Below are 22,743 nucleotides of genomic sequence, written 5' to 3' on the forward strand. Positions count from 1 at the left end.
CTTCACTTATATGAGGACTTTAAGAGACAAAACAGACGAACATAAGGGAAAGGAAACAAAAATAATATAAAAACAGGGAGGGGGACAAAACAGAAGAGACTTTTTTTTTTTATTTAAAAAAAAAATTTTTTTTTCAACGTTTATTTATTTTTGGGACAGAGAGAGACAGAGCATGAATGGGGAAGGGGCAGAGAGAGAGGAAGACACAGAATCGGAAACAGGCTCCAGGCTCTGAGCCATCAGCCCAGAGCCCGACGCGGGGCTCGAACCCACGGACCGCGAGATCGTGACCTGGCTGAAGTCGGACGCTTAACCGACTGCGCCACCCAGGCGCCCCCAGAAGAGACTCTTAAATATAGAGAACAAACAGAGGGTTACTGGAGGGATTGTGGCAGGGGGGATGGGCTAAATGGGGAAGGGGCATTAAGGAATCTACTCCTGAAATCACTGTTGCACTACAGGCTAACTAATTTGTATGTAAATTAAAAAAAAAAATTAATAAAAAAAAATTAACTCGGTTAAGAAATGGGCAGAAGACATGAATAGACACTTTTCCAAAGAACACATCCAGATGGCTAACAGACACATGAAAAGACGCTCAACATCACTTATCATCAGGGAAATACAAATCAAAACCATGATGAGACACCACCTCACACCTGTCAGAACGGCTAAAATTAACAACACAAGAAACAACAGTTATTGGTGACTTTTTAAAATTATTTTTATATATTTTTTTAATGTTTATTTTTTGAGAGAGAGAGAGCAGGAGAGGGGCAGAGAGAGAGGGACACAGAGAATCCAAAGCAGGCTCCAGGTTCTGAGCTGTCAGCACAGAGTCCAACGTGGGGCTTGAACTCATGAGCTGTGAGACCATTACCTGAGCTGAAGTTGGATGCTTAACTGACTGAGCCACCCAGGCGCCCTCATTTTTATTATTATGATCTTTGAGAGAGAGAGAGTATAAGAGAGCAGGGGAGAGGGACAGAGAGAGAATCCCAAACAAGCTCTGTACTGTCAGTATGGAGCCCGATGCAGGGCTTGAACTCACAAACCACAAGCTCATGACCTGAGCCAAAGTTGGACACTCAACTGACTGAGCCATTCAGTCACCCCACAATACAAGAAACAACAAGTGTTGGCAAAGATATGGAGAAAGGAGAACCCTCTTGCACTGCTGATGGGAATGCAAACTGGTGCAGCCACTCTGGAGAACAATATGAAGGTTCCTCAGAAAACTAACAATAGAACTATCCTACAACCGAGCAACTGCACTATTAAGTATTTACCCAAATGATACAAAAATACAGAGTCAAAGGGGTACATGCACCCCTATGCTTATAGCAGCATTACCAATAATAGCCAAACTATGGAGAGAGCCCAAATGTCCATCAACTGATGATTGCATAAAGATGTGCTATATATATAGAATATTACTCAACCATCAAAAAAAAAAAAAAAAGAAATCTTACCATTTGCAACAACATGGATGCAGCTAGAATGTACTCTGCTAAGTGAAATAAATCAGTCAGAGAAAGGCAAATACCATATGATTTCACTCATATGTGGAATTTCAGAAACAAAACAGATGAACACATGGAAATCAGGGGGAAGAAGAGAGAGGGAAACAAACCAAAAGAGGCTCTTAACAATAGAGAACAAACTGAGGGTTGATAGAGGGAGCTGGGTAGGGGATAGGCTAGATGGGTGATGGGTATTAGGAGGGCACTTGTAATGAGCACTGGGTGTTGTATGTGAGTAATAAATCACACTGAGTTCTACTCCTGAAACCAATATTGCATTGTACGTTAACTAAAATTTAAATAAGTAAATAATTAAATAAATAAGGATTCACCAAGTAGTCTATTACTCCAAGTTCACTGCCTTTCTATTATATTTTGTGATCTAGAAAATGCAGGGGACAGGCCAGATACATTTTTTTTTTAATCTTTATTTATTTTTGAGAGACAGACAGACAGACAGCAAGCATGGGAGGGACACAAAGAGAGGGAGACACAGAATCTGAAGCAGGCTCCAGGCTCTGAGCTGTTGGCACAGAGCCCGACGTGGGGCTCGAACTCACGCACCATAAGATCATGACCAGAGCCAAAGTCAGATGCCCAACCAACTAAGCCACCGAGGCACCCCAGGCCAGATACATTTTTTTAATAAGTTCTCTAATATCCTCATGGACAAGACAGAAAACACAAGTTTCAAACTAACACAATAAAGTGATTCTTAATATATCCTGAAGGGCTCAAATCTCAGCCTGTCCTCCTCCATTATTTTTTATCAAGACCTTAATGAAAACATACATAAACATATTTATCAAATTTTAGGTTAACACAATGCTGACAAGGCTATCAAATATTTGGGAAAGAACAAGGAAGATCATAGAAGATCCTGACAGGCCAGAAAAATAGGCAACAGACTCCTACATGAAGTTTAAATATAAGCAGAGTGAGGTCTTAAAGGAGGTCTATACAACACATGAAATAGGGAGAAAAGTTTAAAAAGAATGAGAGGGTTTGGGCTGACATTAAGGTGGCTGTGTTCCTTACAGAACTAGGGACCCAACTGACAAAGAGCTCAGAGGCTTGGCATGCATGTAGGGCCCAGATGAAGGAGCTGAAGGTGCAGAGAGGACAGCAGGGTATGTCCCAAACTTTTCATCCCATGGCAGATGCCATGCTCCAAGCAAAGTGCGGACAACCTGGAGGGATGTGATGAGGGCAGGTATCCAGAGCAGAGGGGAAGGACCGAGACTGGGACAGGTACAGGGGGGCGTGGGTAAAGAATAAGAACCCACAACAGAGGCTCCTGGGACAGCAGAAAGAGAGCCAGGAAATAGCTGTAGTAAGAGAGCAGAGTGGGGATCAAGAAGACATCTTGAGACCTTGCCCCTAAATGCTTGCTCACCATCTGGATGCCAGCTGGATGCAATTACAGCTAGGTGGCTACGGATTTCAGAGGAGGGTTTCTCTGGATATGCACCTGGGTCCCCTCTACAGTGTCTGTGCTATGCTCTTGGTTGCCCACTCTGGCATCTATCTGTCCTGTTGAGGAATGCTGACTCCTGGACACCCAGCCTCCAGCAAACCCAACTTCCACTCAGGTTCCCTAATTCAGCCCAGTTTCATCTCATGGAGAACCCACACAGAAGTTGTCTCTGTGGGGACTGACAGCCATCTTTTTACTGCCCCTCAGGCCAGGGATGCAGGCCTCCTAGAATTTAGGCTTCTAAGTAAAATGTCCAATTCTCTTTTTAGACAAGGCCTGTGGTCAGCTTGGCTGGTACGGTTCTGCCAGATCAGACCTCTGCAAACCCAAGCAGGCAAGCCCAGCAGTTAGGCACTACCTCAGGGCCACCGTGGCCAAAGGCTCCTCTCACTACTCAAGGACCATATACCAGTCAGCCTCAGTAGGACAAGGCATCACAATAGCCAACGTCCCTCTATCTCCCAGGCTTTTATCCTAAATCTCTTCACATGTACAGGGTTGCTCTTCCAAGAGATCCTCCAGGGCCCCCTCTCCCTCCACTGACTGCTACTCCTCCTGGGTCCTGATCCTGTTCGAAAGCACCACTATCCAGCCACTTTCTCATCCTCCTTTCTTGCTAGAGCACTGCATCTGTCACTAAAACCTGCTGGGTCACCCTGGCCTTTATCAAGTTTGCTCCCCATGCCCTGCACACATCACAACCTCTTCCCCAGGCCCTCCCTCCAGTCAGTCCATCTTTTGCAGGTATACCAAAGGACCTTTTAAAATATAACTCTGGGGGTGCCTGGGTGGCGCAGTCGGTTAAGCGTCCGACTTCAGCCAGGTCACGATCTCACGGTCCGTGAGTTCGAGCCCCGCGTCAGGCTCTGGGCTGATGGCTCGGAGCCTGGAGCCTGTTTCCGATCCTGTGTCTCCCTCTCTCTCTGCCCCTCCCCCATTCATGCTCTGTCTCTCTCTGTCCCAAAAATAAATAAAAAACGTTGAAAAAAAAAATTTAAAAAAAAAATATATAACTGTCCAGGTTGCTATCTGTTAACCAGTGAAAAGGCCAGAAGAGACCTGGCTCCACCTGATTCCAGCCTGTTTACCTCCTGTACTAGAGCAGACCTCCTATTGCTCGCTCCATAGCAACCAGCATCTTGCATGTCGGAAGGGCCAGGCAAAGTCAGGGCCCAGGCCACGCACAGGCAAACCCCGACCACTGTCAGGTATGTACTCGGGCCCCTCACACTTCTTATGAATGCCAAAACCTGTTCCAACAAGTGTCACACAGGCCAGGAGCATGACCATGACATTGCTACTTTCTCAGCACTGACCTTGGGCTTGATAAATGCTGCTAAATGGATGGATTAACAAAGGAAGCACCACTGCTACCTTCCCTTCACACCTGGCAGGGCTCCAATGCCTGGAAATGGCTGCAGTTCCCCAGAGCTCAGGAGAGCATCAGTGGCATTGCTTTGGCTTTAAAGCCTCCCCTTAGGCCTCTCACCAACCAAAGTGGCTCTACAAGGCAGACCCTCTAAGGTCTCCTGTGCACCCACCAAGGCTGTGGCCATTCTTGGTGTAGAAGCAGGTGCTGTTGATGAGGTTGACACAGCAGCCAATCACGTCTCCTGTGGTGAATGTGGGACCGTAGGGCTGGCCAGTCCCAGAGGAGCAGAACGAATGCCCATCATCGCCGTGGTAACCATAGGAATGTTTATCCCAACCTGTTGGGGAAGAGAATAGCAACAGCTGAGTGGAGGTGTCTGAGACAGCCACAGAAGCCTGCCTGGGTCTGAGCCCTTCTCCCCAGCCTGCCAACACCTCAGTCAGTACTCTTGGACTCTCAGAGCTGGCTGTGGACAGGTTCTGGCTACACCAAAGGAGCAGTGACTCCAGCAGGTCACCACCCCTGAGTAGCTGAAGCAGTCAAGGGGACCAACCTGTGGTTAACAAGAACCAAAACCATGACTAACCTGGAAAAGACTTACCAGAAGGCCATGCACGCGGCAAGGAAGCGGTCAGAGAAAGTCTCATGATGGAGAGGGGGCTTCAACTGACCTTTCAGGGTTTTTTTTTTGCTTTTAATGTTTTTAGTTTTATTTTTTAAAGTAGACTTCACACCCAGGGAAGACCCCAATGCAGGGTTTGAACTCAAAATCCTGAGATCAAGATCTGAGCTGAGACAGGATGCTTGAGTGGCTCAGTCAGTTAAGCGACCATCTCTTGACTTTGGCTGAGGTCATGATCTCATGGTTCGTGAGCTGGAGGCCCACATTGGCCTCTGTGCTGACAGTGCAGAACCTGCTTGGGATTCTCTGTCTCCCCCGTCTCTCTGCTCCTCCCCTGCCCGCTCTCTAGCTCTCTCTCAAATATAAGTAAATAAACATTTTTTTTTAAATTAAAAAAAAAAAAAAAAAAGATCTAAGCTGAGACCAGGATTCAGACACTTAACCAACTGAGTCACCCAGGGGCCCATGATTTATACACTTTAGATGGGTGGTTTTTACGGCATAAAATCTTATCTCAATAAAGCTATTAAGCACACACACACATATGTATTTGACTTTGTATATATTCACCTGGTGTCCTGAAACCTTGTAAAACTCACCAATTAGTTCTAGTAGCTTTTATGAAGATTCTTTGGGATTTCTAAACATACTGTCTGAGAAATAAAAACAATTGTATTTTTGCTTTCTACTCTGCATGTCTTTTATTTCTTTTTCCTGCCTGAATAGAAATAGAGCAAAAGTGACACCTCTGAAGTGCACCACACTTTGGTACAGGGAAAAGAGTGAAAAAGGTCATTCCAGGAAGAAGTACAGTAAAGTCATGAGCACAGGTGGGACCAGAGGGTGTGAGCTACAGAGGGACCTGCCTGCCTGCCTGCTTGGCTAAGGAATAGGAGTAGAGCTCACAGAGCCATGGCAAGCCAGGACCCACACAGGGTAGGCAAGCCTGACTGGCTGACAAGCAGGTCTGCTCCCTAAAGTAGCCGTTCCAAATAGCTTTCCTAGCCTCTGCTGCCTTCTTGGGGTCTGAGCAGCATGCCCATGTCAACATACTTAAGCACATCCTTCCCTTCCCGCCACCCCCCAAGTGGCATTCCCTCCTCTGGTAGGGAAGCTCTCTCCAGAGGGGCAGAGTGCTTAAGTATCTGAGTACCTCACAAAGAAAGGCAGGTTTCAAACATTCTCAGTGTGTTTAAGTATGTGTGTGGTGAGGAAAGGCGGGTAGGGAGAGGGTAGGGAGGTATGAGCAGGCTGTAAGCAAAGGTATGTGGGTGAAAACGGATGGATGACAGGGCCAGTGGTTAGCATGGGAGATACAGGACAAGGCTGGAGAGGTAGAACTAACCAGACCCTGGAACCCAAACTCTGCCCTGCATTTGGACTGGTGAGCTCAAGGGCAAGGTGTCCTTCATAATCACAGTATCCATCCCAAGCCTTGTATACCCTGAGCTTTCATGTCTTTTCAGCCAGGAACCCTGGTTCCTGGTTAAATGAAGCTTCCCCAGAACCATAGTGGGCAACAGGCCAAAGCTGAATGGCTCTCACTAGCGGGTACAGGACCTAGAGACCTGCTGCACCCCTCCTAATAGCTTTCCACCAATCAGAAGGAAACTATTGTGAGAACTGCCCAGAGCTGGCTTTAGAAAGCCCAAGGCCTGGAGCCAGGCTCTGTTCTCACCTTTCCCATTCTCCAGAGACACTGGGACTGCCTGGCTCAGGGGATAAGGTGCTGCTCTGGGCACCAACCCAACTTCTAAGCTCCTTAACCCCAAGAGTGGGTGGGGCCTTTCTACTGCTGGTGAGTACACAGATCATTTGGCCTCAGGGAAGCAGCTCTCCTCGGGCACAGGGATGCCCACTGCTGCCCTGAGAGGTAGGATGATGAAGCTACAATAGGCAATGCCTCTCCTCAGGCTTCAACACAGGAGGCTCTATGGCTCCTGGCAGCAGCAGCTGCAGTAGCAGCCGCTCCTCTGGGCCACAGAAGGCTACAAATGAAGGGGTGTCAGCTGAACAGCAGTGAGGACCAAAGTGACAATCATCCCTCTAGGTCTGGCTCAGATTGTACTTGGTGACCCTGGGCATGCCCACCAGCTTCCCCTGCCTCAGGATCCACATCCACATGCCACACCAATCACAGTAGGCCTCCCCTGGCTCCTCCTAGATCCTCCAGACGGAGCACAAGGGCTTCCCACATGCAACACAGTCACTGACCACAACATGACAACCTGTTAAGAGAGCAGCACAGCAATAACCCTGTGTGTGTGGCACAACAGTTACTGCCACTTCCACCTCATCAAGAGACTGGGGGCCTTGGTCACCAGCCCGCAAAGCTGAGAAATGGTTGAAATGGGATTTGACCAAATCTTCAGATTCCAAAACCCACATCTTTCCTGTCATGTGTCTTGTCTCATTTGAGGTGGTAACCACTCAGGCAGTAAAACTGTCCCCAAGCCCCTATCCCATCACCAAGAAGACAGTGGTCAGATGCACTGGTTTTAAGGCGCTGTGGACCTGGGATTTCTGACTTGCAGTGAATCAGGCCAGAAATGGGGCAAGGCCCAGACCCCAGCCCTAGAGGAAGACAAAGGTACTGGTGCCTCCTGTCTGAAGGCTACAGCTGGCAGTCTCTGCTCTCCAGGGAGCCCCCACCTTCCCACCTCACCAGGCAGCCACAGCCAGCTGACCAGAACACACACTTCCACCCAGTGCCCACTGAAGAAAGGCTTCCTAAGCACAAAGCCCCGCTTCTCACATATAAAGAACATACATATGATCCAGCCAAAGATAGCAGCACTTGACTTTAGGCCACAGGCCTGAATTCTCAGCATGGAACCCCCCAGGATGGGCTGCTCTGCTATAGAGCCCTACAGCTACTAGAGACCAAACTTTGCTCCAGGGGCCTGGGATGCCAGGGGCAGAGGTGTGGCTCTCCTCAATGCTGCTTGAGCAGAAAAGATTTCCCTAAACACAAGCCTACCACTCACCACCTCCTGAGGCCATGTGGCTGTGGGAGAACACTGCCCAGGAAAGCCACTGCCCATTCTAGCCCTCCCCAAAGAATCCTTAGGGAGAGCTGCTTGCTGTCCTATGCGCCCTCTCAGAACCATGCCCACAGCTGCTCATGCCCACTGGGTCCTCCCTTTGTGCCAGTGCATCATGATCCAACCCCGACGCTTGCTCCTTTAAGTTTTCCATAACATTGTTTGGTTCCCCCCTCCCCCTAGCCCTGGCACACTGCTCACATCCCTGATCAATCCTGAATCCTACTGAACCTTTCCAGTCACCAGTAGTTACTTGTCCTGGGACTGTCCCTGTCTATCTTCCTTGGCCAAGACAGGAGTTCCCTGACGCAGGGTCTACATGATCTCATCACAAGTTCCTCCAGTGCCCAGGATGTCAGGAGTCTGAGAGGTGGTACACATGCATATACACATGTCTGTGTGTTTGTGTGTAGTGACCAGTCCTAGCCCATTTCTCTCTCACACAAGGATGACCGACCCTGCATGACAGATTTTGTATACAGATTTTACTGGCTAGAAAGTACAAGACTTGAACTAGAAAATTTTCCTTGTTTTAGCTTTCTCAGATTGAAGCGGTAGTTACTCTAACAATTTTAATAAAAATGTAGCCATGTGATCCATCAAAAATAGTGAAATTGCCCAAAAGAACCAGTTCCTACTTAAGTCAATGACTCAAGGATATCTGGAAGCTATTTTTGTTGCCATGTATAGGAGCTCAATAACTGTCACCAAAACAACAGAGGTTTACATTTCCAAAGACCTAATACAGAAATTTAAGTATTTTGAATACTTTTCTTCAAAAATAAACTATGTAATTATTTTGACAAAAACTACCATAGAGCTATAAATATGGATTTTAAATTAAAAAAAAAAAAAAACCTGAAGAGCTTCATAAAAAAAAAAAAAAAGTATTTACTTAGAATTGATTTAAGATTCACCATCATCTTGGTTTGTATGGAAAATAGGTTAAGTTTTCCTGTTTTTGTTTTCAATTCCCAAATCACTTACCATTTATATAGATTTACCCAGAGGAAGAAAATGCATAGTCCCTGTCATACACTGAGTAAGGCTTCCCAAAGAAGTCCAAGTCCTAATCCCAGAGCCTGTGAATATGCTATCTTAATGGTACAAAAGATTTTGCAGAAGTGATTAAGGCTCTTGAAATGGGAGAGTGGATTGTCCTGGATTATCTGGATGGAGAAGCAATGCAATCACAAGGGTCTTTGTAAGAGGGAGGCAAGAGGGTCTAGTCAGAAAAGGTGATGTGAAGGCAGAGAGAAACTAGAAGATGCTACACTGTTGGCTTTGAAGATGGAGAGATGGGGACACAAGTGAAGAAATGTAGGTGGACACTAGAAGCCAGAAAAGGCAAGGAAGCAGATTCTCCCCACAGAGTCTCTAAAAAGAATGCCAGCCTGCTGACATCTTGGTTTTAGGACTTCTGTCCTTCAGAACTGTAAAATGATTATTTTATTTATTTATTTAAAGATTTTGTTTTTAAGTAATCTCTACACCCAACGTGGGGCTTGAACTCACAACTCCAAGATCAAGAGTCCAATGTTCTATCATCTGAACCAGCCAGATGCCCCTAAAACAATTACTTTAAGTCACTATTATTATTACAGCAGCAATAGAAAACCAATATGGTCCCTTATAGCTATAGAAGAACCTACTGAGCATCTGAAACGATCAATGTAAAACAATCAACACCTCAAGCTCCTTGTCTCTTGCTCCTCAAAGTGCCATGAAGTTAAAAGCTTTTCCAAGAAAATCACAGGCCTATGATGTATCTTCATTCGGAGCTATCATTTTTATAACCGATATTTTTTCCAAACACAATTAAATACAGAAAGTATGTACAGAAAGTGTTTATGTATGCATATGAAAGGCAGCCTGGGGTGAAAAACGGAATGTTATACACCTCATTCAGTAATAACAGCTGTGGCAGCAATTTGGTTTAGGGCCACTGTGCTACCTTCTCATTCTCTGGAAAGGAAGAGCAACCAACCCACTTGCCACCAATTAGTTAACAAAGGCCTGCCTATTCCATGGAGCTGACAAACGGGGTGGTGGGAGGTGGAAAAGCAGCAGAGAACACAAAATATATAAGTAAACCAATAAGCAAACAAGAAAACACCTGGTAGATAAAACATGCTCTGAAGGAAACAAAGCAAGGTGATGGGCTAGAAAAGGGAGTGGGGATAGGGACTAACTGGGATGGAGTAGTCAAGTTAGTCTTTGCTGAGGCGTGATCCCTAAGCAAAGGCATGCTTGATGAGAAAATCAGAAACAAGAACTTCAGGGCACCTGGGTGGCTCAGTCGGTTAATCATCTGACTTCAGCTCAGGTCATGACCTCAAGGTTTGTGAGTTCAAGCCCTGCATCGGGCTCTGTGCTGACAGCTCAGAGCCTGCTTGGGGTTCTCAATCTCCCTCTCTCTGCCTTTCCCCTGCATGTGTGCGCATGCACTTCCTCTCTCTCTCTCTCTCTCTCTCTCTCTCTCTCTCTCTCTCTCTCTCAAAATAAATAAACAAACATTTAAAACAGAAAAGAAGGGGCGCCTGGGTGGCGCAGTCGGTTAAGCGTCCGACTTCAGCCAGGTCACGATCTCGCGGTCCGTGAGTTCGAGCCCTGCGTCGGGCTCTGGGCTGATGGCTCAGAGCCTGGAGCCTGTTTCCGATTCTGTGTCTCCCTCTCTCTCTGCCCCTCCCCCGTTCATGCTCTGTCTCTCTCTGTCCCAAAAATAAATAAAAAACGTTGAAAAAAATTAAAAAAAAAATAAAACAAAAAAAGAAAAAAGAACTTGAGGGGTAAAGTGAATGAGCTCAGCATGTCTGAAAAACGGGAAAAGGCAGCCAGTTGGGCTGGAGCGGAGAGAGATTTAAGAAGACTGGTGGCAGAGCTGACAGGACTCCCTGGATGTGTGTGCTGCTGGTCTGAAAGTGAACAAGGATGCCTCCCAGGTTTCTGTCCTGGACAAAAGGGTGAATGGTAGTACCACCTACTAACAGAAGGAGCAGGCCTTTTGGACATGTTAAGTTTGAGTAGGTGGGTGGCTATACAAGGCCAGTGAAATGACTGTGGCTTATCCCAGACACTCAAAATTGTGATGGGGAACACTCATGAAACAAACAGTAGCATAAACAGAAAATTTTAAATAAAGTTAATGGAGGATTTTCCTACTGTGTTGTCTTGATACAATGGCTTCCTGTTTTTCCTTTTGGTGAAAAATTCAGACCAAAGACTAGAAAGGGCAGAGCAAACACAGAGCAAGGCACTAGATGCTCAAAATAGAAGAAGAGATGTTAAAGGGCACGAAGTTACTCTAAACGGATTAAGTTACCCCGCTCTCAATGAAACTTCTCCCCAGGCCTTGAGAAGCTGTACAGCAGAAAGGAGCAGGTCCTTCTCCTGCCATTCTTGAGGAATCAGGCAGACAGGAGACAAACCAATAAGGCCAAGGTCAAATTGCCATTGCACATTCTGTAGACAGTCTGTGGTTGTCAGTCTCAATCTAGGGTACTGCAGAGGGCGGTCTGGCCTCTATTAGAAAGAGACACTATCATCCCCTTGGTGGTAGGGCAGCAGTATGGCCTGAAAGCCTTCTGCAGTCTGGTCTTGGATACAGCCCTGTCCCTCCAAGATGGCAGTTCCTCGGCAGTCACTCACTTCCTTGGACCTAGGTTCCTCGGCAGTCACTCACTTCCTTGGACCTAGGTTCCCTTCTCTACCAAGTGAGGTGGGAGCAATTAGCGTGGTCAAAGAGCCCTAAGATCTACTTAGAAGAAACACTGAGTCTCTAACCAATCAGCAGGTACAATAATCCCCATCTGAAGGTTGAGAAAACTGAGTCACTGCGAGGCTACGTGAAGGCTTGTGGTCTGGTAGATAACATTCTCAGAAGCTCAATTCTCCTTTCCTCTGAGGGACATTCAGGTGTGTACCAAGCAGGTACCCACAAGGGTGAAGCTACCACCTCCTCCTTCTTGAGGTGGCCCACAATTCAATCTCAGGAAAAAGGAAGATGCTCTGAAAGTGGAACAGTGTGAGTTCCTCAAAGACTGGGCTCCATTAGAAAACACTTCACGTAACCCCTACAAGGTTTCTGAACTCCAGATTTGGCTGACCTGTCCAACACTACTCCCTACTGGTATCTGGATCAGTTCCATCCTGGGCACAAAGCCTCCTGTCACCCCTCCCCCAAGGCTGCAAGAACAAGCAGTAGGGTAGGTGAACAAGGAGTGCTAGGATTTGCCAGCCAGCCCCCTTTCTTTAGGGAATAGTACTCACCTTCTCTTAAGAAGTACCCCCCCCCACCCCCACACCAATTCTGTCTCCAGGGTGGACTACTAATCCTAGTAATTCCTCCTCCCTGACCCAAACTGGATCAATAAGAGATCTTCCTGATTTTTCTACAAGGATGCTGGGAGGAGAGTGGGTCTCAAAGCTCTGTGCTGCCATTGTTCCAATCTTATGTTGAATGCCAGTTTGACAGACTAAAACTAGTAAGCACAAAGCAGGTGAAAGAGACAGAGAAAGAAAGTCCAAGACAGCATTTGAATCCCTGAGACCTCACTCCTCTGTTTGCCCTGCCTGAATTCTGGCTGACCAGCTGGTTAGAGATGGGTTTCTCTCCTTTTTGTTTTTTTTCTATTTTTTAAATCATTTTATTTATTTAAGAGAGTGGGAGAGAGGGAGGCAGGAAGAGAGGGAGAGGGAGGAAGAGCAAGCTGGGGAGAGGGAGAGGGAGAATCTTAAGCAGGCTCCAGGCTCAGCACAGAGCCTGACGCAGGGCTCGATCCCATGACCCTGGCATCATAACGTGAGCCGAAATCAAGAATCAGACACTCAACCAAGTGAGCCACCCAGGCGCCCTGGGTTTCTCTCCCTTGAAACAACCAAAGTTCTCTGGCTATCGGGGCCACATCTAAGCATCTTTTTGTTCACCCTGCATAACACCTGGCCCAGAGTACATGCTCAAGAAATGTTTGTTGAAATAAAAAGGGAAATGTAGTCAAGGGCTGGCAAGAAGCCTGAAGTACAAGACTGTCAATGATCAGACCATATTGTGACACACTGCCTGTGGGCAATCCTAGGCTTGAGTGTAAGGAGTTTTGTTGTCATTTTTCTTTGTAAGAAAAGCAAAGCAATTAGAGCTGTCTGCCTGCATCATGCCCCCACTTACACAGACTAATGACGAAGCTACTTCTGGGTCCTGGCAAGAGGACTACAGGAGACCTGGCTCTACACCTGGGTAAGTCATTTAACTTCTTTCAGTTTTCTCATCTATGAAACAAGGAAGCAGATGTAAATACCTCTGCCAGCTCTAGAAGAGTCCATGGTTCTAAGTCCCCTTTCCCATTAAGAGTGTCCAGCAGCTATGGTCACTCCCACACCTCTGGGTAAGCCTCCCCTCCAGTCCCACCACCCTCTGCTTCAGAAGAGAGCCCCAAACAGAACTTCTGGACCCAAAGTCAGCAGCTTTCTAAGTTGGCAGCAGGAATAATCACCATCTTTGGATGGGCTTGGTGTGAAGCTGGGGTGATAGGCCCGGGAATGAGAGTTGTCACATTTATCACAGGGCTGGAACCAGCTGTCTGAGAGGACAATGAGAGGTGAGGGCCAGAAGAAAACAAGGGGGCACAGCTGCCTGGACCACCACACCCTCCTGTAGGAAGTCAGGTCCAGGTGTCTCTGAGTCAGAGGATAGCTGAGACCATACAATGGGGAAAACACTCTGACAGAAGAGCCACCCAACTAATCATTCTCCCCTCTCCAAAGAGAACAAGCCTTGACACCCCCAGAGAGAACGAATGGGTAGCCAGCCTATGGGTGCCCACACAGAAAAGCCTACCCCTTGCCATGTCAGACACCTATTAGATGCCAGTGATGCAAGGGGAAGCCAAGCCACATTTGGGCCAGAGAGCCCTAGGTGCCCACTTCCGATGTTCTGGCACCACCCACTTCCCCTTCCATGATCACTCAGAGGGGAAGTCTCTATCACAGAAGTGTGGGGGCGGCTGAGGAAAGGAAATGGTTCATCATCTTGGCACTCCCAGACGCCATCCCTGGTTACAATGCCCTGGAGGTAGAAGACTCCCATGGGGGTGCCAGGGACTCCAACACAATTGCTCCAGGAGCCCAACCACTGCAACTTCCATCTGCCAGGACATGTCAGGGGCCTTAGTCCCAAGGAGCTAGCAATTGGAGAGGACTCCCACTGCCAAGTAGAAAGACTTCTTTCTGCATCTTCAGCACATTAACACAGAATCTTGGAAGGCGGCTGGTGCTGTGCCTGCCCAGGAGGTTCTAGTCCTGGCCTGTGGCTAGCCAGCACACAGAGTCCAGCCCACGCCTCACAAAGTAAACCTGAGCCTTGGCCTCCATGCCACCACGGCAGCCATCTCTCCCCAAGAAATGGGTCCCAGTCACCATTGGGCTTTGGGACTAGACAGACTTGGGTTTGAATCCCAGTTCTATCACTTGGCCCACTGAATTCTCTTGACTGAACTCTTTCAGGGTTGGTGAGAGAATTAAACAAGAATGGCTAGGGAATACCAGCCCAAAGGAGGCACTCACCCTCAAATTTCTCTTCCCTCTCCATTTCTAATACCAGTTCCATGGTGAATCCTAGGCACTTCAGACTTCGTACTTCCTTCTCCCTGAGGGAGCAAGCAGGGATGGAAGTGGTCACCACCCACCTCTCCTAACTAACACCCAGCAATGGCAGCCCCAGGCCTGTTCCACTCTTGCTTGTCCCCGGTTTCCCGGTGAGGCCATCTGGCCTTCAGAGCACTTGACAGAGCTCAACAACCATCCCCGGTGGCTCTCAAAATGTCACTTATGAGACTGGCTATAGAGGAAAGGTGCTGGACTAGCTTGGCCAGGGTGCTTATTGAGCCTGGGATTGCTGTAGAGAGAGCACAGGTGCCCTGGGAGACCTCCTGGCAGGGCTGCTTCTCAAGGATGGTCACTTCCTCAGAGGCATCCCTCCCTGGAATCCATCAGATAAATGCTTTTCCCCAAACCTCAAGTATCTTAAAAAAATCTGATAGGATCCACTGCCTGGAGCAGCTCAGCAATGGACAACGGGAAAGCAAAAGAGATCTTTTCACTCAGCAGACAGTGCAGTGACATTACAGAGGGTCCATTTTGGTACTCACATGGCTGTTACCCCAAGCTCTCAGAACCATGGAACCAAGGAACAGGATCCACACAACCCTAGGGCTATGCCTCTGGCGGCTCCAGGCCAGAGGGGTCAGGGGTACCCTGGGGGTCTGCTCAGCATGGAAGTCAAGGTAAGGAGAGCAGGAGAAAAAGGTTATCTGCAGGTAGGTAGCTGGTGACACCAGGGACTGATACCAGGTGGAGCTTGCCCTCGCAGGGGTACCCAGGCCCTATACTGAGATAGGGGCAGGTGTCAGCTCAAAACCATGGGCAAGGTGAGAGGCTACATAGCCAGCACCTGCATAAAAGCAGCCTTCCATGAGTCATACCTTTTCTCTACCCCAAAAGAAACAGATACCTGATGGCCAGGGGAGGCCCAGGGAAGCCAGGATGGGTATAGCTGGGTCTGGCTAGAACATGGCTCAAGTAGTATCTGCCATATCTAACAGAGCTACCGGCCTGTATCTCAGGATCCCACAGGACAGGCTAGGTCTGTCATCTACTATGCTGAATCAGGCTATGGAAGGGCATAGCACTGTCCCACAAGACTGAGGAGCAAGCTCAGCTCTGAGACCTTGGTATCTTTCCTCTGGAGCCAGGTTTGGCTTCTCCTTGTCTCCACTGAACTTCTTTTGAACCTCAGGGGAAAGTCAGTGGATGGGTGACCCTTGGTAGTGTAGGAGCCTGTGACTTTGCACACATTGCCAGATCCTGAGAGATGGCATGTGCAAAACCCTTCCCAAAAGGAGACTCAGGCATAGTAGTACAGTATTTCCAGGACCCCTAGATACAGATTCCTGCCCAACACTAGTAAGGCAAGGGATTGAGCAGTAACTAGTCTACACTCAGCTCCACCCTGATGTGGCCCCAGCCTCCAACCACACCAGAGGACACTTGAGAATCTCTGTTTTCAGAGACTGACAAACTCAGGTTTCAGAGCTGGCCCTTCTGCTGTCAATGAAACCTGTTACCTCAAAGAACTTAATACAGGACTTCCTGTGAGTGAGAAAAGAGGCCCACAGAAAAGGACCATGATTCAACTGGCCATGGGGCCAAGGCCACTGCTGGCTCAGGAAGGAGTAGCAGGGAAGCAGAGAGCCTCTTACATGAAAGCAGCTCTGTAGTAGGGACTACAGTGGGTCTTAAAGCACTGGCACCATTAACATCTACGGAAACCACCAGGGATTTTGTACAGCTACATGGCCCTTGGGCCCCAACTGCCAAACCACCCTCTGCTCTGGACTTCCCAGTGGAACGTGGGTATCTACCCCTCCACTCCCCTCCAGGTCACTTTCCAAGGATATCTCAGACAGAGACAAAACAAAATGATCACGGCAGTGAGGGGCTGGGCAGCACCATGCACACAAACCCCAACCTATTCTTCCCACAGCTGCGGTCCTGAGCAGCTGTTCCCCTGGTTTCAGAGAATCTCCTGGCTGCCTGCCTTTTCTAGGCAGGGCTACTTTGCGGCGCCTTATAGGCCTGAACTGCAAGGCCGTCACCAGTCAGCCTCTTCCCTTTACCAGCCTAAGCTGGTACTCACTTGGGAGGCTTGTATGGTACCTACAATCATGCCAGTGTTGCAGAGGACTATTCCCAGGTGCTCTACCAGGGTTAGGAGAAGGCACACCCAGATTTCCAGTGGGGCTCTGATGGTTCAATTCACCCAAGTGGACTCACGGAGGGACTGAGCAAAGCCACTGCTATTGATATTTGCTCTGAATAGGCACCTTATGCTACAAGATACGAGGGCAGAAAGAAAGGATATTGAACACCTTGTTACTTATTGTCAGTGCCTGTCACACCGACAGGGGCTAGCCTCTGTACTTGTGAACCTGGCACAAACACCCACGTTCTGCCCTGTTCTCTGCTATGTGCTGTTCCTCTCCCATGACATGTGCAAATGTGAAATATCAGCTGTTTGCAGAAAGTGTCCCACCCAGTAGAAGCAGGCCCCAGCCACAGAGATCAGGACACAAACAGTCCCAGGGACATGCTCCTAACAGACCATTCAGGGCAGGCTTAGGCAAGGCAAGCTCTAGGTTGGGGAAAAGATGCTTACTTGAACATGACCATCCTGTGGGAGCAAGGCACACAGTCCCCTTACTACCCTCCAACCCCCCTACTAGGGCCTCATTGCAAGGTGCCATCTGCTTCAGGAGACATGCTCCCCCACCCCCAGTCCCCAGCTGTGGTTCTTCTAGCTGCTTCTTTTACAACAGTTCGAAGAAAGTGTGCCCCTAGGGTTCTCCTTTGTAGGATTGCAGTAATTAAGGTAATATATGCCACACCAAGAGAACACCTGCCTCCTCCACAGAAATGGCAAGGAGGAAATTATCAGCTGCCCAGCTATGAGGCAGATGGGGCTACCGAACAACACAGCCTAAGTCTCCTTGGCCCTCTCTGAGGTACAAGGCACAAAAGGAAGATCTATCCCATCCTCACCCCCCTCAAAGCACCCAAGATTACAAGCAGCCCAAAACTCTATCCACAATGCTGACTTTTTCTCCTTGCTTCTTCAATCCAGAGATCCCAATCTATGCTGCTTGCTGCCAGCTCAACGATGGGAGGGTTGGGCTGCAGGTACTCACCTGCCTGTAGATAGATCATCCTGCCCTGCTTTCAAGGCATTTGGCCAAGGATTCTGACATTCTTATTTTGGACCACAACTGTTCCTTGGTTTCACACTTAACAGAGGCCAAAAAGTCTTACAAAAGGTAAACATCAAAAGTTCCACATCTTCCAACAGAAACTTCTAACCATGCAAGCTAAGGCATGTCCATATGCTCCTGGGAAAGTCCGACCACCACAGTCTCATACAAGAGGTACTCTCTGTTATCATCTGCCCCAGGGCTAAGTGAGACCCCTAGAGTGGCTATTCTCTACTGGTGACAGCCCTAGAGGCAAAGATGTCCTGGCTGAGCCAGTAAAGGAAAGCCTACAAGAAAATACTTGAAATACCAACTTCCTGACTTTGTTTGCTGTACCATCTTCACCCTCCATAATTCAAGTCCAGCTATCAGGTACTAAACATGGTTACTCAAATACAGAAAACACAAGCACTGACAGAAAATACTGTTTCAATTACATCTAACTGTACTCTGATATACAAACATTTGAAAACTTTATTTAAAAAAAAACTTTTAAATGTTTATTTTTGAGAGAAAAAGAGAAACAAAGCATGAGTGGGGGAGGGGCAGAGAGGGAGACAGAGAATCCGAAACAGGCTCTGAGCTGTCAGCACACAGTCTGACACAGGGCTCGAACCCACAAACCATGAGATCATGACCTGAGCCAAAGTCGGATGCTTAACTGACTGAGACACCCAGGCACTCCTGTAAAAAAAATTTTAAACGTATAGATACTTTCTTCCTCAGGTAGAAAAAAATACTTTTTTTCAATTACAACAAAAGCTAACATGCATGCCCCCCCTTTTTTTTGAGGGGGGGAAAGCGGGGGAACTAGAAAGCCCCCCCCTCCCCCCACCCCGTGCATATGGGATAGGGAAAGAGGGACAGGAAGGAAACTTAGGCAGGTTCCACACTCGGGACAGAGCCCGAAGCAGGGTGAGATTATGACCTGAGCTGAAATCAAGAGTCAGACACTTCACTGACGGAACCACCCAGGTGCCCCAGCACCCCTCTTTTTATCAGGCACTATTCTAAGCACATTATAGGAATTAACTCACTAAATTCTCATAATCATTCCATATAAGAGTTAAGTACTAATATCACTCCCATTTTACAGATAAGGAAAACTGAGCACAGAGAAGTAACTTATCTCGGGATGCCAGGATACAAATGCAGAGGGTGGCTCCAGAGTCCATGCTCTTAACCACTGAGCTACATACTGCTCCACAAGCTGACCACAACCCTAAAGGTCTGTTTCCTCACATGACTAAATGTGAGCCTATAGTTGGTTCAACAACACTGAGCCCTAACATACAGAGAAGATGTAGTGTGTGTGTGTGTGTGTGTATACATACATACGTATATGTATGCATATATACATACACACACATATACACACACAGATGTAGTGTATGTGTGTATGTGTATATATACACATACAGTACATACACACAATGGAATATTACTCAGCCATCAAAAAATAAAATCTTGCCATTTTTAATGATGTGGACAGAACTAGAATGTATTATGCTAAGCAGAGTAAGTCAGAGAAAGACAAATATATGATTTCACTCATATGTGGAATTACCCACTCATATGGGAAGGGGGAGAGAAGAAAGGAAAAGAAGCCACAAGAGACTTTTTAATGTTTATTTATTTTTGAGGCGGGGGGGAGAGGGGCAGACTGAGAGGGAGACACAGAATCCAAAGCAGGCTCTAGGCTCTGAGCTGTCAGCACACAGCAGGGCTCGAACCCACGAACCACGAGATCATGACTTCAGCCAAAGTCAGATGCTTAACTGACTGAGCCACCCAGGTGCCCTGACCACAAGAGACTCTTAACAATAGAGAACAAGCTGAGGGTTGATGGAGGGTGGGAGATGGGCCAGGTGGGTGATGGGTATTAAGTAGGGCATCTGTTGTAATGAGCACTGGATGTTATATATAAGTAATGAAACAATGAATTCTACTTCTGAAACTAATATTGCACTGTATATTAACTAAAATATTAAAAAGTTAAAATTAAAAATACTTCTTGGACATCAAACAAAAAGAAAATAACAAGTATTGGCAAGGATATAGAAAAGTCAGAATCGCGGTGCCTGGGTGGCTCACTTAAGCATCCGACTGTTGGTTTAGGCTCAGGTCATGATCTCACAGTTTCATTGAGTTCAAGCCCCAAGTTGGGCTCTGTGCTGGCAGCATGGAGCCTGCTTGGAATTCTCCCTCTCTTCCTCTCTCACGGTTCGTGGGATCGAGCCTCATATCTAGCTCCGCGCTGAGAGTGTGGAGCCTGCTTGGGATTCTGTCTCCCACTCTCCCTGCCCCTCTTCCACTCACGCGCTCTCTCTCTCTCTCTCTCTCTCTCTCTCTAAAAATAAACAAGGGATGCTGAGTGGCTCAGTCAGTTAAGCGTCTGACTTTGGCTCAGGTTATGATCTCACAGTTCATGAGTTCGAGCATCACAATGGGCTCTGTGCTGACAGCTCAGAGCCTGGACCCTGCTTTGGATTCTGTGTCTCCCTCTCTCTCTGCCCCTTCCTCGCTTGCACTCTCTCTCTCTCTCTCAAAAATAAACATTAAAAAAAATTTATTAACAAAATGGATTCAATTAATCTAAAAGATGATGGAGATTTTTTATAGGTTTTGATAATTAATCAAAATCATAGCCATTTTCCTATAAAGAGAATTACAGATGGCCAAAGCACAATATACTGAAAGTGATGCCACAAGAAAGTTACGTGAACAAACTAACAAGACAGGAAGGGAGTTTTTCAAAAAACGTCCTCCCCCAAAGATCACTCAGCCCTGACGGATTCACTGATAAATTTTTCTAAACTTACAAATTGAAAGTAATCTACATATAGCCATGAAAATAAGGAACCCCTCCCAATGACCTAGTAGGAGTCTTCCTAACTAAACATGATATACTGTGTTATCTCAAAATACACACTTAAGGCATTTATAAATATAACTGTTCACTTCTGATTAAATGCTTCCAGTTAAATATTTCAGAATAAGGGAAAGGAATCCTTTTTTTTTTTTTTTTTTTAAACCATCATCTAGCACCTCCTGAAGTCCCATCACATGCTTAAGCTCTTAACAGTTCTTACTGCCCAGGAGGCCAAGCTCAGCCTCTACCCCTCTAGAAGGTCTCCTGTACAATTAGCAAATCTGATCACATTTGTCTATGCTCAAAATACTCCTGCAGCCCGCACTCCTTAAATAAAGATGTCCAGTCCCGTTGACAAGGAACATAAGACTCTTCCCTCAACGGGTTCATCCTGACTGTGACCAGGAAGCCATCTCATTGCACTAGACAACTTATAGATCTACTCACAGGCCTTACTGTACCCAGACCCACCTGGCAAACTCCTATTTGTCTCTCAACACCACTGTGAAGCTGCAGTAACCACCCCAACCACTACCCTCCACCAAATACACCTGTATCTACCAAGAAGTTACATATACTCTCAAACATCTCATCTGAAGTTAACACCAAAGTCTCAAATTCCAGACCCAGCCTAGACCATCATCATCACTCCCCTCCTACCATCCATACATCCAAACAGTCTAAAGAGCCTTCACTGCAACCAAGGGTCTCTTGGAAATCAGAAGTAACTGGCAGAAAGGCCTCAGTTACTGTCATCCTCCATATCATGTCCCTGCTGGAATACATGCTAGTACTTTCAGGTCCAACTGTTTATGAATGATGATACTTTCAGTTATGGAGGATGTATGCTCATTAACACCCCCCCATCAAAAAAGAAAAAAGTGATCCCAGAAAATGGCAAGTGCCAAATGGGATTCTCATCTTCCAAATCCAGCAATGAGATGAACAATGGCAGGCCCACCATCATTCCTAAGAGTGCCACCCCTCTATCCCTACATCTGTCCAGTACTAGCTCTGCCCAGCCATTTAGCCAGCCCTGTAAGCTGGGAAAGCCAGAGGTATCCATCCTTCCCAGGAAGAATCCCTATCTAGCTGCAATCTGATTCTTACTTTCCACCTTAAGGAATAATCAGGGAGATTATCAGGGCAGGAAGGAAAGCCCTCAGGCGCTGGCAGGCAGAGTGAAATGAAAACAGAAGCAATACCCACAGAGGCCCCTTTCTCTTGCCAAACAAGACATCCACCAGAGAGGGATGCTAAAAAAGGTGCCAACTCTCCTGATGTGTTAGTGCGGGGATTAACACCTCATCCACTGTCTCTAAGCCCCTTCTCCCTACTGGCCCACACCCTGTGCCTGGACAGGATCTGACTTCACAAGGGCCCAAAATGGATTTCCCTACAATGTTGTATTAACAACACCAAGGGGTTCCTGGGTGGCTCTGTCAGTTAAGCATCCAACTTTCAGTCAGTTGGCTCAGTCAGTTTGCGAGTTCAAGCCCCATGTCAGGTTCTGTGCTGATGGCTCAGAGCCTGGAGCCTACTTCGGATCCTCTGTCTCCCTATATCTTTGCCCCTCCTCTGCTCATTCTCTCTCTCTCTTTCACACACACAAAAATAAATAAACATTAAAAAACAAAACAAAACAAGAAAAACCAATGTCAAAGCACATGATCAGCAGCTGGCCTCCAACAGGCCCAGAGGGAGTCAAAAACCCCATCATATGAACAAGGCAAACAGACCAAGCCAGCTCCATATGGCTCCAACTCAAAAGAGATTCAGATCAGCCCAGGTAGACCTTGAAGCACTCCCCACCCCCAATCTGCTCCACTCCATGGATCCCAAACCCAATGAGCCATGCAAAAACGGTTCTTACTAAAGAAGGATGCGAATGTGGAACTTACAATACCATGCCTAGCACATGGTAAAAGACTGCACTCCAAAACCACCTGAAAGACAGACTTCAAGATTTCTTGATAGAAACGCATTTGCTTTTGTTCATTTTGCTTTATTTCTATTTAAACAGATAATATACTCAC

At 47.1% G+C, this 22,743-nt stretch overlaps 1 protein-coding gene across 2 annotated transcripts in view; it reads right to left on the reverse strand.

The window, feature by feature from the left end:
- The window catches only part of RANBP10 (RAN binding protein 10), a 62,538-nt gene that overhangs the window by 13,484 nt on the left and 26,311 nt on the right, over positions 1–22,743 (reverse strand). Inside the window, exon 4 of one of the 2 annotated variants that reach the window (XM_040498409.1) lies at positions 4,542–4,709. The exons of the other annotated variant lie outside the window; for it this stretch is intronic. Within the exon in view, the coding sequence (XP_040354343.1) occupies positions 4,542–4,709 (168 nt within the window). The remainder of the gene's footprint in view (positions 1–4,541; positions 4,710–22,743) is intronic. 2 annotated transcript variants of the gene reach the window in all.

This window comes from Herpailurus yagouaroundi, unplaced genomic scaffold (assembly GCF_014898765.1).
Source record: "Herpailurus yagouaroundi ecotype Mexico unplaced genomic scaffold, PumYag 190, whole genome shotgun sequence".
Lineage (NCBI taxonomy): Eukaryota > Metazoa > Chordata > Mammalia > Carnivora > Felidae > Herpailurus > Herpailurus yagouaroundi.